The sequence below is a fragment of the Cololabis saira genome, chromosome 18, assembly GCF_033807715.1.
Source record: "Cololabis saira isolate AMF1-May2022 chromosome 18, fColSai1.1, whole genome shotgun sequence".
Classification (NCBI taxonomy): domain Eukaryota; kingdom Metazoa; phylum Chordata; class Actinopteri; order Beloniformes; family Belonidae; genus Cololabis; species Cololabis saira.
In genome coordinates, this window is record NC_084604.1 from 33,467,439 (window position 1) to 33,483,079 (window position 15,641).

At 41.0% G+C, this 15,641-nt stretch overlaps 1 protein-coding gene across 2 annotated transcripts in view; it reads right to left on the reverse strand.

Moving 5' to 3' along the window:
* Nucleotides 1-13,895, reverse strand: part of atad2b (ATPase family AAA domain containing 2B) — a 113,776-nt gene extending 99,881 nt beyond the window's left edge. For both annotated transcript variants that reach the window (XM_061707243.1, XM_061707241.1), the window contains exons 1-5: nt 13,644-13,895; nt 7,193-7,359; nt 4,140-4,171; nt 3,873-4,020; nt 48-147 (exon numbers count right to left, since the gene is read on the reverse strand). In XM_061707243.1, the coding sequence (XP_061563227.1) occupies nt 48-147; nt 3,873-4,020; nt 4,140-4,171; nt 7,193-7,359; nt 13,644-13,733 (537 nt within the window). In that variant the 5' untranslated portion in view covers nt 13,734-13,895. The remainder of the gene's footprint in view (nt 1-47; nt 148-3,872; nt 4,021-4,139; nt 4,172-7,192; nt 7,360-13,643) is intronic.
* Nucleotides 13,896-15,641: the final 1,746 nt, after the last annotated feature.

Here is a 15,641-nt window from a genome sequence, read left to right on the forward strand (position 1 = left end):
ACAGCACAAGTCAATGTTGTTGTTCCTAATACCAGAGCTACTCTCACCTCCACAGTGTCTCCAGTCCACATGCGAAGTCGCTCCACCTCACGGTTCTGCCGAATGCTGGTGATGTTGTCCATCTCCTGGAGAACAGCCTCAGCAGTGCTGCACACACAAAGCAGCAAAGCAAATCTCACCCTTTGTTGTATGAAAACACTACAGGTCACTACACTAAGTGCTTACAGTATGTAATTAGGGCTGGGCGATATATCGAGATTTTAATATATATTGATACATTTTCAAACGCGATATGGTACGAGACAATATCGTTTATATCGATTACTAAAAAAAAAAAAAAATTATGATTTTGATATAGCTTATTTTGTGACAAATTGACTTGAATGTTTTATTTGAGATTTGCACAAATGTTTTGTTATTTGCACAACTGTCAACCTCAGTAGAAAAGTCTGCCTGTTACTGTCTACATTGTATTAATTGCACAGGTTATTTTAATTTAATTGCAAGAAAAGGATATTTGTTTTATTTTATTCAAGGAGCATTTTTTATTCTATATATGCAGGCAGTTTATTCTTATTTCATTTATTTTATACATTTTGATATTGTGCAGACCTCTGTTAATAAAGGTACCTGTGTGACATTTGGCACGAGGCTTTGTATTAAAACTGACTGTTTTTTTAAGGGTTTGCCTCAGAAGAAAATTAAGCTAACAGAGATGCTATGCTATAATGCTTTGGGGGAAACCCCAATTATGGCACAGAAAAAAATATCGATATATATCGAGTATCGCCATTCAGCTAGAAAATATTGAGATATGACTTTGGGTCCATATGGGTCCATATCGCCCAGCTCTATATGTGATATAGGTGTATTGTCAATTACAGTGCAGTAACATTTTTGGGTCGTCCCACTTCCTCAGCTTATGGAAATCTCAAGAGAGTGAATCATCTCCAATTTGGAGGTGTATCAGCTAAACAAGCATGGACACAAATACTTGAAACTCAGAGTCATCTTAATACTTCTGACAATCTAAATATCAAATCCAAAGATCCCAGAATAATATCTGAAAAAGGGGTAACATTTTTCTCCATACTTTTCTTATGTACAATGAGTCCAGTTTGTCGTGGTACAAGATGATTGGTCTTGATTGAAAAAAGTTGCAATTGAAATGGCACCTCACATTGCTTCCTTTTCTTTGAAACGATATTGCAAAGAAAACTTTCAATACTACACTTGCAGCCAAAACCAAGCCAACTGCCAGCCAGTGGGATTCCCACTTTGTGTCCTGCAGTTTCTTTAAGCTGCTTTCACACGACACAGTTTCAAGCCCAATTTGTGTTAGTCAGTTCAGTCAGTTCAGTCAGTTACCAAGTTCACTGAATGGTCAGTGGCACATCGCAAAGCAGACGCCAGTCGAGTCGGCGCTCAATCATAGTGTTAACACAAAGACAAATGAGAGATGCTCGTTGAGACATTGCCAACAGCAGGCAGATATGTAATAGGGTGAGTATGTGGAGCTGTTGAACACTTTGAAGCGACAGCCAATATAAGGGCAAGGCATGGAATGACAAGGTGAGTAAAGGAACTCTGACAAGCAAGGGAGAGACACAGTACACTTCCAACAAGTGAAATGAAAGAGAAAAAAAAGCTTTTCTTTTGGTGAGCATTTTGAAAGTAGGCCACCAATATGAAAAAAAAATAAAAAAATAAAATCCATAGCACACAATTGCTGGGTGACTGAACATACATGCACAACTGAGAAGAAACGCACCATGAGGGGAAAAAAAACATGCAAACATATGAAAACGGTGAGATGAACAACATTTAATTGGAGGTTTCTCAAAGCTTGCACAGAGGAAGAGAGCAAGTGCAGAGGTCAGGAATTATGGAGCTGATATGTGTCAGAAGTATTAACATGATCTGCAGTACCAATAAAAGATGAAGATTTGTTGTCTTTCAGGAAGTAACTTAGTTCCCATAAACCTCAGAGAACCATTTGGTCTGAATGGGCCTCAAGTTTCATTGAAAGCAGTTTACCATCCAAACACTCAACTAGAGTTGTCCCGATCCGATCACGTGATCGGAAATCGGGGCCGATCACGTGATTGCAGACTCGATCCGGACTCGGACGTTATAAGCCGATCAGGAATCGGATATATATACATCAGGGTTTCTGTTGTCCGGTAATTGCCGGACTTTGTCCGGTAAAATATGCTGAAGTCCGGTATTTTATAATCTCTCCGGTCAAAATGTCCGGTGAAAATACTCACTGGCGCCGACATCCACGTGTGCGTTGATTTATGGTTCCGCGTCGCACCGACGCAGAGTCTACAGCGTAGGGTTCGCGGCGACGCGCACCCTACGCCAGACCCTACGGCGTAGGCTCTGCGTTGGTGTGACGCAGAACCATAATTCCGGCTTAAAAGTAAACAACATGCGCCCAAGTACCCGTGCATGACAGGCAGACACACACGGGGAGAAGAGATAATTTCTTAAATTTTTATTTTTTTTTTTTAAACTTTATCCTTATGAACGCAATTGTTATATACGGTTGTCCAACTTTCCTTATTTTAATCAGAACACTTTATTTTTTCCTCTTCAGCGTGGAGTAGTGGGCTTGGAGCGGCAGCCATCGGTTAGTTTTTTCTTTTTAGATCCGAGGCTTTGCGTAGATGGTGGCTTCCGCAACTTTCAGGCGCTTTTTCTGCGCAAGCAAGCTTTATAGATGAGGCCCCAGGACTGAAGCGGAGCTGCGGCGCCGACATTATGGTTCCGCGTCGCGGAAGGCTCTGCGTTGGTGTGACGCGGGACCATAAATCAACGCACACGTGGAGTAGTGGGCTCGGAGCGGCAGCCATACACCGCATGCGCGCAGAGCACGCCTGTTTGTTTTGAAGCTGAAGCAGCCCTATGCTAAAAAAAAAAAAAAAAGAAAAGAAATTTTTTTTATACTGACTTAAGAATGTTCAAGCTGCCTACCTCCTATGTGCTCAGTTTACAGTACACATGTTAAAATATAATAAAAGGGTCATCCTGCATAATTTTCCTTTCTCTTCTTCATTTTTTATTGTTTTATAAAAGTATCGGATCGGGACTCGGTATCGGCAAGTCCTCAAAATCAAAGGACTCGGACTCGGGGGCAAAAAAACCTGATCGGGACATCCCTACACTCAACACCAGAAAAGTCCCCAAATTTCCTTTACTTTCCTTGTCCATTTTCATGACATGGTTATGGGATCTTCTGGACGCATTCTCTATACTATAGAGAAGCACTGAAATAAATGTAAGACCTCCCTATAGAGTCTATAGGGAGGTCTTACATTTATTTCAGTGCTTGGAAAAAGAAACCGTACTGTATACAAGCAGACATATGCTTTTAATGCATATTGTAAAAAGTGACTTGATTGACAGATTTTTATTCAGCCCACTAACTGTGTGGCACTGTCAGAATTAACAGTTTTGTCCAATTTTATGTTTAACATAGTGGCAGCCTGCATTTTCTTGAAGAATTCAGGCTGATATTCCTGGTTATCTTTTATGTTCTGTCTTTTCTGTGTGTCCTCAATGTCCTTCTCTTCAGACACAATATTTTAACTTTGAATCCATTTTGTTATTTCTTCCCCGTATTATTACAATAGTGGCACTGGACAAACTTTCCCTGCAACAATTTGTAAATTCAAACTGTCAACAGTTTCAGCCTCTATAATTGCTGCTCCTCCCAGTGGGCAAATAAAGGATTGTAGAGGATTTCCAAACAGTATTTAGGGGCAAAATGCGGTGGACATGTGGTTAGAATTGAAGCCGCAGAGCTTGTGAGGACTCAGCATGGTTAGTGCATGAAGGACCCCCATAACTGTGTGACTGCCAGTTACCTGTTGACCAGCTGGTCAAACAGCAGGCTCTGGTTGAGGTGTTCGAACTGGCTCTTCTTCACCCGGCAGCTCCTCTTCAGCTCCACGTGGCCATTCATACGGGAGTGATCTCCACTTCCACTCGCCTCATTCCGGTGATTCATGTGGGCTGCAGGACCGACAAGTTAAAAGTTATCAGTGTGGTTTTTGTTTTCATTTTTAAATGGCATGCGTACCACATAAGGTTTAAAAGAATATGATAAAATAGTAAACATGAGTCTGTCTTACCATGCCCATTTTGCATGATGCGAGAGGACAGCCTAGAAGCAGAGAAACAAAGTTAATAAGACATCTGTCCAGAAAACAACAGCAAGTAAACGTTACCATTTAGAAAGTATGCTAGTGTAGACTCCTAATCATTCAAGTCGTGGCAATCTAAAAATATTGAATAGATGGCATCTGGATTTCTTTTCATGGTTCATGAAGACATTTCACTGATTGATGAGCAGTGAAATGTCTTAGTACTCAGAAATGAAGTCCACCTCTATTCAAGCTGTTTCTGATTAGATTTTGGTAGCTCACATTTAAGCTTTCTCGTTTCACTGATTACAGTGTATACCAGAGAAAGAATGAGCTGCACAATAAATTAACATTTCCAATCTTAATATGTAGTCTAACACAGTGATCTCCGACCCCTGGGCCGTGGGTCATTTGGTAATTTCTGTAGCATCCCCGACTGATGATGGCTGACTCTCAAACTGATGGTTCACAATGTTTTTATTCCTTGGATGTTCAGTTAATACACTGCAAACACACCGTAAGAGCTATAAAGGAATGAAATAAAATAACATCAAGTGGCAGCAGTCTCAACAGTGATGCAAAGACTTCCTTCACCCCAGACACTTCCTTCAGCTCTTCCGGGGGGAGTCCGAGGCGTTCCCAGGCCAGCCGAGAGACAGTCTCTCCAGCGTGTCCTGGGTCTTCCCCGGGGTCTCCTCCAGGTGGGACATGCCTGGAACACCTCCCTAGGGAGGCGTCCAGGAGGATCCGGTACGGATGCCCAAGCCACCTCAGCTGACTCCTCTCAATGTGAAGGAGCAGCGGCTCGACTCCGAGCTCCTCCCGGGTGACCGAACTCCTCACCCTATCTCTAAGGGAGCGTCCAGCCACCCTGCGGAGGAAACTCATCTCGGCCGCTTGTATCCGCGATCTTGTCCTTTCGGTCACTACCCAAAGTTCATGACCATAGGTGAGGGTAGGTGCGTAGATTGACCGGTAAATCGAGAGCTTCGCCTTTCGACTCAGCTCCCTCTTCACCACGACGGTCCAGTCGACCGCATAACTGCGGACTAGGGTTGCACGGTATACCGGTACCAGTATAGTACCGCGGTACTAGAGTTTTGAAAACGGTACTATACCAGCTTTTAAAAACAAACGGTACTTTTATATATTTTTTGTATGCAAACGAATTGGTAAATTGGAGCCTGTCTCTTTAAGCACGGCGAGGTCCGCGAGTGTGACGTAGTTGCAGAAGCAGAAGCAGAGCCACTCCCACTCGCATGTTTAGACGGAGGAAAAAAGAGAGAAACGAGAAGTCGCGTGTTAGACAGACAGAGCGGGTTGAAATAAAGTTGAAATAAATAGAGATGGCAGCTGCAGAAAAGCCCGTACTTGTGGACAAAATGGGGGCCCGAAGTACGGTGTGGAAATATTTCGGGTTCAAACCGAGCAATAAGGGCGAGCCACTGAACCAGATGCACCGCAGTGCAAGCGGTGCGACAAAGTGTGTCTCGCAAAAGGAGGCAACACTTCAAACTTGTCCAAACGTTTAAAGGACAACCACGCGGACTTGTAGCACGACTTCAGTCAAGAACGACAGCTGATAACTTTGTTCACGAGTTCACTGCACTGTCATGTCAATGAAAGAAGTACAGAGCCTCTCCCAGCCCCGTAGTAAACCTATAGGTTTACAGCAGCCTACATACAGAGTTAAAACATGTCCATGGTTAATAAATGCAATTTTTAAAATATTAAAAAAGTAAAATTACATTCTTAAAATATTTAAATACATTCCACAGACTAGTATATAACTTAAATATATTTTTATATATTTTAATATTATTTAATGTTTAATATATATTATAAACCATTAAGGCAATGAATTATTATCATATTGAAACACACTTTGGTAAAACATTCCATTAGCCCACAATATCTAAACCTATCCTACCTCTGTCTCAGAAAATTAGAATATTGTGATAAAGTTCATTTTCTGTAATGCAATTTAAAAAAAAAAAAAAAAAATGTCTTACATTCTGGATTCATTACAAATCAACTGAAATATTTCAAGCATTTTATTATTTTAATATTGCTGATTATAGTTTACAGTTTAAGATTAGATTCCCAGAATATATTTGAATTTTCTTATACCATGCCAATTATTTATTTTATTCATTGTTGTTATTGTTCCCAAAGTCTGCTTTAAAATAAAGGAAAATATTAACATTTGAGAGTGTTCCACCTTTTTACAAAAAGTATCGAAAAGTATCGAAAAGTATCGAAATAGATATTGGTATCGGTATCGAAACAGAAATTTGGTATCGTGACAACCCTACTGCGGACGCTGCACCGATCCGTCTGTCAATCTCCCGCTCCATCGTTCCCTCACTCGTGAACAAGACCCTGAGATATTTGAACTCCTCCACCTGAGGCAGGACTTCTCCACCCACCCGGAGAAGGCAAGCCACCCTTTACAATTTCCATTATTTTATTTTTCAAAAATGATGTTTCATTATTAATAATAATAATAATAATAATAATAATAATAATAATATACTACTCCCTGGACGCCTCCCTAGGGAGGTGTTCCAGCCATGTCCCTCCGGGAGGAGACCCCGGGGAAGACCCAGGACACGCTGGAGAGACTATGTCTCTCGGCTGGCCTGGGAACATCTCGGACTCCCCTCGGAAGAGGTGGAGGAAGTGTCTGGGGTGAAGGAAGTCTGGGCATCCCTGCTGAGGCTGCTGCCCCCGCGACCCGGGAACGGATAAGCGGCAGACAATGGATGGATGGATGGATGGATGGATAATAATAATAATAATAATAAGTATTATTATTATTCATTATTACTATAGAGAAAATACCACAGTTTTTAATGCCGATCTTGACATTTTATTTAGTTTTTAAATCAGCTACACCTTTAGATTGGGCCGTGAAAATATTGTCAGACATTAAACCGGTCCGCGGTACAGAAAAGGTTGGGGACCAGTGGTCTAACATAATAACAATTTAACATATATTTTGTTTTATGTTAACAATAAAACAAAAGCAAACAGCTGACCTGGTGCAGTAGGTGGGAATGCCCCAGCTGACCCTTGGGCTCTTTGCCTGAGGGGATGGGGAGGTGTCACTTGAGCTCGGCTCAGAAGCCGTCTGCCTGCGCGTTCGCTTAGAAGGAGGCGCCATTCGCGGGCTGCTGGGACTGCTTGCATCACTGCTGGGTTCCTTCTGTTAAACACACAAAAACAGAAACATTTCAGAAAAAGAAAAAGCATATTGCAAATCGGGCAAACAACCAACAAGGAGTAGGCAAGGATCAGAAAAAAGATAAGCCCAAACAAAAAGATAACATTTAGCAAATGATTACTTCTCCATCAGCATTTTAAATCTGAACATTAATATATGACAACATAAAGCACTTGAATTTTAAGTAAAAATGTAAAAACACTACATCAAAATATAGTATTATGGAAATGGGACACATTTTAACCAAACTCTCCATACATTTTAAAAATCTCAGCACCAGACAGTCATATGTCCTTGATGCTTACGTCCTTCACAGCTGAACTTCCCTGGTGATATGACAAGCACATCTCACTGTTGCGATAAGTACCCGTCTACAACATTGGCAGATGGTCTGTCTTGATAGACATATGTCGGCAAAATAGACACTTGCAAATCCTGCTAAGAGAAAAGAAATATGCGAGCATAGATAGATAGATATATGCAAACGATAGATAGATATGCACATTTCTATGCAATGAAATACTCTTTGATAGCAGTCCCTTTTCACAGCAGCAAATGAACACATTTTGCAGTAGCAGCAGTAAAGTAAAAATAAATTCATTTCTTAAAAAGTATTATTGCAGTGTGAATTGAATTTAAGAACTATTAAACCAGCTATTATGAAAATGAATGAGGTAATGTGGTTGTGCAAAATTGAGCTGGGAACAGTTATGGGATGGTGCCCCTATGAGATGTACCATAAAATCATTACCTAATTTTACTGCATCAATAACAATAGTCTGTTTTGAGAAAGGCTGACAAAAAGGATCAACATATAGTACATCATCTTGAGTAAAAGGGGGAGTTGTTTAACTTCCAAAACCGATGATTTGCTGGCAACATTATAAAATCGTAAAATTATAAATTGTGTCAGAGTTAAGTTCCTCAATAGCAGATCCCATTATCATCCATCAATTTGCTTGGCTGCCATCCACGACACTGGCCTCAGGCCAGGAGCGATTTGAACCATAATTCTGCTTCGCTAAACAACTCATTAAAAGTCAAGAATGCGCGACAGATTATCATAACTATTTCTAATTTTGTAATTGAATTGCTCACCTGTGTGGTATGGCAAGGCAAGTTCATTTGTATAGCACAATTCAACACAAGGTAATTCAAAGTGCTTTACATCAGTGTTTCCCAACCCCGTCCTGCATGTTTTAGATGTTTCCCTGCTTCAGCACACCGTGATACAAGTAGCTGTGTCATCAGCAGAGTTGTGCAGATCTTGGTGACAAGCTAATGAGGACCATTAATTAGAATCAGGTGTGTTGGTGCAGGGGAACATCTAAAACATGCAGGACGTGGGGGGGGCTCGAGGACCAGGGTTGGGAAACACTGCTTTACATCAACATTAAGGCCCCGTTTAAACGGAGCAAAAACAGTGGCGTTTTCATGCGTTTTGCCCGTTCGTTTACACGAAAACGGAGCTCAAAGTCACCAAAAACGATCATTTCTGAAAACTCCGGCCAAAGTGGAGATTTTCAAAAACTCGGTTTTCATGTTTGCGTCTAAACAGAGGAAAACGGAGATTTAGGCTTCAGAACGTCACATTATGCAACAGAAACGTCACCAGCGTTATGTGTGCGACCTGTGTTTACAATTAGTTTGGCCACCGTCAATATTTTCTTGTATTTTACCTGTTTTATATTCTAAAGTCACACTTAAAAGTAACTCCACTTCTCTGTCACTCCAAACGAAAGACTCTCGTTCCGTCTTGGAAGTAAAGCCTGAATTATGGTCCCGCGTTAAATCGACGCAGAGCCTACGGCGTAGGGTACGCGGCGATGCGCGCCGTACGGTGTGCGTCGCCGCGTACCCTACGCCGTAGGCTCTGCGTTGGTGTAACGCGGAACCACAAATCAGCCTTAACTGGAAGTTACACGTGTCATTTGTAGATGTTTTTTCCAGGATTCTGATTGGCTGGCATGACGTTAACAGCGTATTTATGCGGATCCGTGTAAACGAAGAGATTTTGAAAACGATCTCGTGTAAACGATGGAATTTTTCAAAACGTAGAGGGGGAAATATCCGTTTTTGTAAATACCCGGCTATGTGTAAACGGGGCATAAAAGCACCATGACACAATTAAACAGTAAATAACAAATAAAATGAAATAAATGATAAGAAAAGGAGGTAAAAAAATAAAAAGGACAAGTTGTTAAAAACTAAGGGCAGTAGAGTACAGCAGGTAAGTATTTCATTAAACAGTAATGTTTTTAGGCCTGATTTAAAGGAGCTGACAGTTGGAGCAGACCTCAGGTCTACAGGAAGTTTGTTCCACCGGTGAGGAGCAGAATAACTGAACGCTGCCTCACCTTGCTTGGTTCTTGTTCTTGTGACACACAACAGACTAGATCCAGATGAACCTCAGGGGTCTGGGAGCTTCATAGGGAACTAACAAATCCAGCATGTATTTTGGTCCAAGACTATTCAGTGCTTTGTAGACCAGCAGTAAGCAACCACTTACAATCTACAACTAGGTGCTCAGAATCTGATAGTTCTACCTTTGTTGACACTGAAATGCTGTGGACATTCCTATGTAAGTAAGGCAAGGCAAGTTTATCTATATAGCACAATTCAACACAAGGTAATTCAAAGTGCTTTACATCAACATTAAAAGCGGCAAGACACAATTCAACAGTAAATAACAAATAAAATGATAAGGAAATAAGTAAAATAATAAAAAGCACAAGTTGTTAAAAAAATAAGGGCAGTAGAGTAGAGCAAGTAAGTATTTATTTTAGGAGTACGCTTCAGTAAACAGTAATGTTTTATTTTAACCCTGCTTTAAAGGAGCTGACAGTTTGAGTATGCTATAATTGTGCTTAAATACTCGAACATATCACCCGGATCAACCCCCTTCCCAGCGCCTTGCATAATCTCAGTGTTTACATTCTCAAACAAAAGACTGACAGCTTGCAGGTCGGATAATAAAAAAAAAAAAAAAAAGTAGAGTTATCACTCGAGTGTCGATGCACATTAACCAGTTTTCTGCAGCGTTTAACCGTGTTTGTTAAAAGTGGGTCGTGGAGAAAAACATGTTTACGACTCTCGGTGTTATTTACAACAGAAAGTTCAGCAAGTTCAGGCTCGCTGAATGCGGGACGAGAGCCAGCCAACTGTTGTTACCGGGACTCCCTTCCCCCACCGCGGGCCGGCCGGCCGGGCTGCCGCCGCGGAGCTCAGGCTGCACTCGGGCTGGTTTCCCCCGCAGCTGCGGGGGGGAGCCGGCCTGACACCCGCACGGCCGGCCGGGGGAAGGCTCCCCCCCAGCCCTGCCGGCCGGTGGGAGTTCCAGGGGGGGGGATACTGCTCCTCTTCCAGCAAATATTTAGAGAAAATAACAAAATATGACATATATGGTCCAGTTAGTCATTTGATTTGGTGCCCCTGGGCGCTCACCCGGTTCAGTATATGGATAACATTTGTACGGACTCACATCCGACACTTTAAAAACCCCATATTGTACATTTGTCTATACTGTTCATTTCTGTTCATTTCTGTTTATACATTTTATCTGTCATCCGTCATCCTACGTCACTTTTTGTAAAGATTCATATCCGGCACTTTTTAATCCTCATATTGTACATTTCTGTTTATTCCTGTTACACATTTTACTTTATTCTATCTCTCAGTTTATCTCCATATATATTTGTTTGCTTTTATATTTTTATTTTTACTGTATTGCACCAATCACCACAACAAATTCCTTGTGTGTGTTAAGAAACTTGGCAATAAACCCCCTTTCTAATTTGTAATCTGGCCTAGGTCCCACCAGCCCAACCGAGATCCAGTATCTTACATTTTAAGACAGATTTAAGAGAAATCTAAAATAACTACCTGTTAACCACTTACAATCTACAACTAGGTGCTCAGAATCTAGTAGTTCTACCTTTGTTGACACTAAAATGCTGTGGACATTCCTATGTGTGTAATTCCTATAATAGAGCCTAAATGAAAACAAAAAAGGGAAGTAAAGCACACAAACCAAAGTACTCAATAACCTGTTGATCCTTGCCAAGTTATTTATTCATACATGCAAATGAGGAAACAGAAAACCAAACTTTTCAGCTTTTAAAAGATACCTGATAATAGGGTTGCCACCCGTCCCGTAAAATATGGAATTGTCCTTTATTTGAGAAAAAAAATGTTGCGTCCCGTATTGAACTAATACGGGACGCGATTTGTCCTGTATTTTCATTAACGCCCCATACACACGTCTGTCACACACACATCAACACTACATTTAACAATAATGAACAAAATAAAACACAGGAAACATTAAGGCCAGCAAAATCTTTGTGGCGGGACAACAGGACCTGCTGCGCTCTGTATATTATTGTTGAATTATTGAAATAAGGTAACTTTTACACTATTTTATAGTTGAATGATTGAAATAAATTAACTTTTACACCATATTCTTCAACTGTATCTATATTATACATCTGGGCTGATGTGGACATACATAGAAGAGGATATTTCAGTTGCTAGCATGGTTGTCTGTCTGTACAGTCATGCAAGTTCAATGCTATTAAAGCACTTTAAACTTTAAATCAAAGCATTTTGTTTTTTCATATAAAATAAACACTTTTTTATGCATTTTAGAAGTTTTGGGGCTTTTTTTTTTGGCTCCTGCGCTGCTGAAATCGGGTGTCCCTTATTTCTATTTCTGAAAGGTGGCAACCCTACCTGATTAAAAACAAACATGTTAAACAACTCCTTAACGCCTATATAGATTTTAAGATATTTGAAAATCACTAATGCCCCTGCTTCTCACCCTTTTTCTCATATTTTATTATTATAATTGTATTTATTTACTTTATACAGAGCCAGCGGGGGGGAATACTGCTCCTTTTCCAGCAAATATTTAGAGAAAATAACTAAATATGACATATATGGTCCAGTTAGTCATTTGATTTGGTGATTTGGCATTTTAAGACAGATTTAAGAGAAATCTAAAATAACTACAATCTACAACTAGGTGCTCAGAATCTAGTAGTTCTACCTTTGTTGACACTGAAATGCTGTGGACATTCCTATGTGTGTAATTCCTATAATAGAGTCTAAATGAAAACAAAAAAGGGAACTAAAGCACACTAACCAAAGCACTCAATAACCTGTTGATCATTGCCAAGTTATTTATTCATACATGCAAATGGGGAAACAGAAAACCAAACTTTTCAGCTTGTAAAAGATACCTGATAAACAACCATCTCAGTGCCTTAAGACTGATTAAAAACAACTCCTTAACGCCTATATCGATTTTAAGATATTTGAAAATCACTAATGCCCCTGCTTCTCACCTTTTATTATAATAATTGTATTTATTTACTTTATACAGAGCCAGCCAACTGTTGTTACCGGGACTCCCTTCCCCCACCGCGGGCCGGCCGGCCGGGCTGCCGCCGCGGAGCGGAGGCTGCACTCGGGCTGGTTTCCCCCGCAGCCCCGGGGGGGAGCCGGCCTGACACCCGCACGGCCGGCCGGGGGAAGAGTCTCCCCCAGCCCTGTCAGCCAGTGGGGGTTCCAGGGGGGGAATACTGGCTGACAGCGCTGAAACAAGTCCCCCCAAACACAAAGGGAACTTGGAGCTAATATGGCTACCTGGTATTTTGATTAAGCTGCACGGAAACATCCCGTGCAAAAGCCCCGCTGAAACCTGCTGAGTCGGGGGCGCTTAGACGCGTCTTTGTGCGTGTTTCTGCACGGGTGTCACCTTGAACCCCGCTTTGCATTTTACTGTGAATAAGCCACTTGTCATGGGCCATGTTTGCAGGCCTAATGCTGCGTTCCATTTACCTCGGAAGTCGGAACTCGGACCTGGGAATGACGTCACAGCCGAGTTATCAGCGTTCCAGTTACAAAGTCGGAAAACAAGTTTGTAGTTCTCATATACCACATGAAAAATGTGAAGTACACTATAGCAGCATATATATGCTGAACAATACTTGTATACGACTGATTTAGTGTGACCAAAACTAGAAAGAAGTGCTACGAATTTTTACAGAGCTCTCTTCTACTGTTTACAACCGGGGCAGCCATCTTGGAATGTGAACTCGGGGGTGGTTAAGACTCTCCCACTTTCCCAGTGGGAAATCCCACTTCGAGGGGCGTTCCAGTTGAAAATTCCGACTGGGAAATTCCCACTTCCGAGGACAAATGGAACGCGGCATTACATAGCCGACTAGCCGGCCGGGGGAGAGAGAAAAGGAGAGCCGGCTTACATGCTCCACGTTTCTCGACGACGACGACCGCGTCCTGGAGGAGATGAAGGGGACGCTCCGAGCGCGGGAGCTCTTCCTCGTGTTCACCATGTCTGCTGCTGCAGCGGGGGCTGGGGAAGCTCTCCGACCGGCTCCAAACACAGCCTCACTGAGCGCTGCACCGAGGCGCCATTTCTTTCTCTCTCTCTCTGGAGGCTGAATTATGGTTCCGCGTTAGAGCGACGCGGAGACTACGGCGTAGGGTTTGCGTCGGTGTTAACGCGGAAGCATAAATCAGCCTTGAGTCCCTCTCTCTCTCTCTCTCCCTCTCTCCCTCCCCGTCCCTGTCCGTCTGCTGTCTGGCAGGTGCATTCATCTCCCTGACTGGTTATTCCCAGTCCCGGCCAAATAGAAACTCTTATTATTCAACTGTTTTCAAATTCAGAAGTAAAAAAAAAAAAAAATGGAGATCAATCAGAATCATACCTGTCAAGTTTGGGATTTAAAAATAAGGGACATTCCAATACATCCATGGGACATTCCCTAATGGGCTCGATAAAGAAATTCCAGAACACCTGGAACCCTTTGCTGGAATATGTCGACCATTTGCTCACTATTCCAGACGCAGAAGAGGACTGAACAACTACCCAAATTATCCTCTCTTTGACTCCCTATGTATCCCTTCCCCACTTTTTTTTTATTTTTTTTTATTATTACTATTATTATTTATTTTGTTCGTTTGTCTGTTTTTGGTTTGTTGTATTTGTATCTCTATGTGCCTCATGACCTGAACTGGGTGGGGGGTGGGAAAGTGGGTTTGGTGTTTATAAAATGGCTGTTTCATTTAACCCTGTCTGTACATGAACAACTGTTGAAAAGCTTTGAAATTCATTAAAAAAGATTTTGAAAAAAAAAATAAAATAAGGGACATTTTCTGCCAACCGAGGTCCAGTAATACATTTTAAGACAGATTTAAGAGAAATCTAAAATAACTACCTGTCAACCACTTGCAATCTACAACTAGCTGCTCAAAATCTGACAGTTCTAACTTTGTTGACACTGAAATGCTGTGGACATTCCTGTGTAAGTAAGGCAACGCAAGTTTATTTGTATAGCACAATTCAACACATGGTAATTCAAAGTGCTTTACATCAACATTTAAAGCAGCAAGACACAATTCAACAGTAAATAACAAATAAAATGGTAAGAAAATAAGTAAAATAATAAAAAGCACAAGTTGTTAAAAAAAATAAGGGCAGTAGAGTAGAGCAAGTAAGTATTTAATTTAAGAGTACGCTTCAGTAAACAGTAATGTTTTATTTTAACCCTGCTTTAAAGGAGCTGACAGTTTGAGTATGCTATAATTGTGCTTAAATACTCGAACATATCACCCGGATCAACCCCCTTCCCAGCGCCTTGCATAATCTCAATGTCTATATTCTCAAACAAAAGACTGACTACCTGTCAACCACTTGCAATCTACAACTAGGTGCTCAGAATCTGACAGTTCTAACTTTGTTGACACTGAAATGCTGTGGACATTCCTGTGTATGTAGGGCAAGGCAAGGCAAGTTTATTTGTATAGCACAATTCAACACATGGTAATTCAAAGTGCTTTACATAAACATTAAAAACGGCAAGACACAATTCAACAGTAAATAACACATGAAATGATAAGAAAAGAGGTAAAATAATAAAAAGTGAATAACACATAAAATGAAATACCTGTGTATGTAAGGCAAGGCAAGTTTATTTGTATAGCACAATTCAACAAAAGGTAATTCAAAGTGCTTTACATAAACATTAAAAGCGGCAAGACACAATTCAACAGTAAATAAATAAAATGATAAGAAAAGAGGTAAAATAATAAAAAGCACAAGTTGTTAAAAAGTAAGGGCAGTAGAGTACAGCAGGTAAGTATTTATTTAGGAATACGCTTGAGTAAACAGTAATGTTTTTATGCCTGATTTAAAGGAGCATGAGGCAGGATTTATGAAAAAAATTTGTATACGTTTTAAG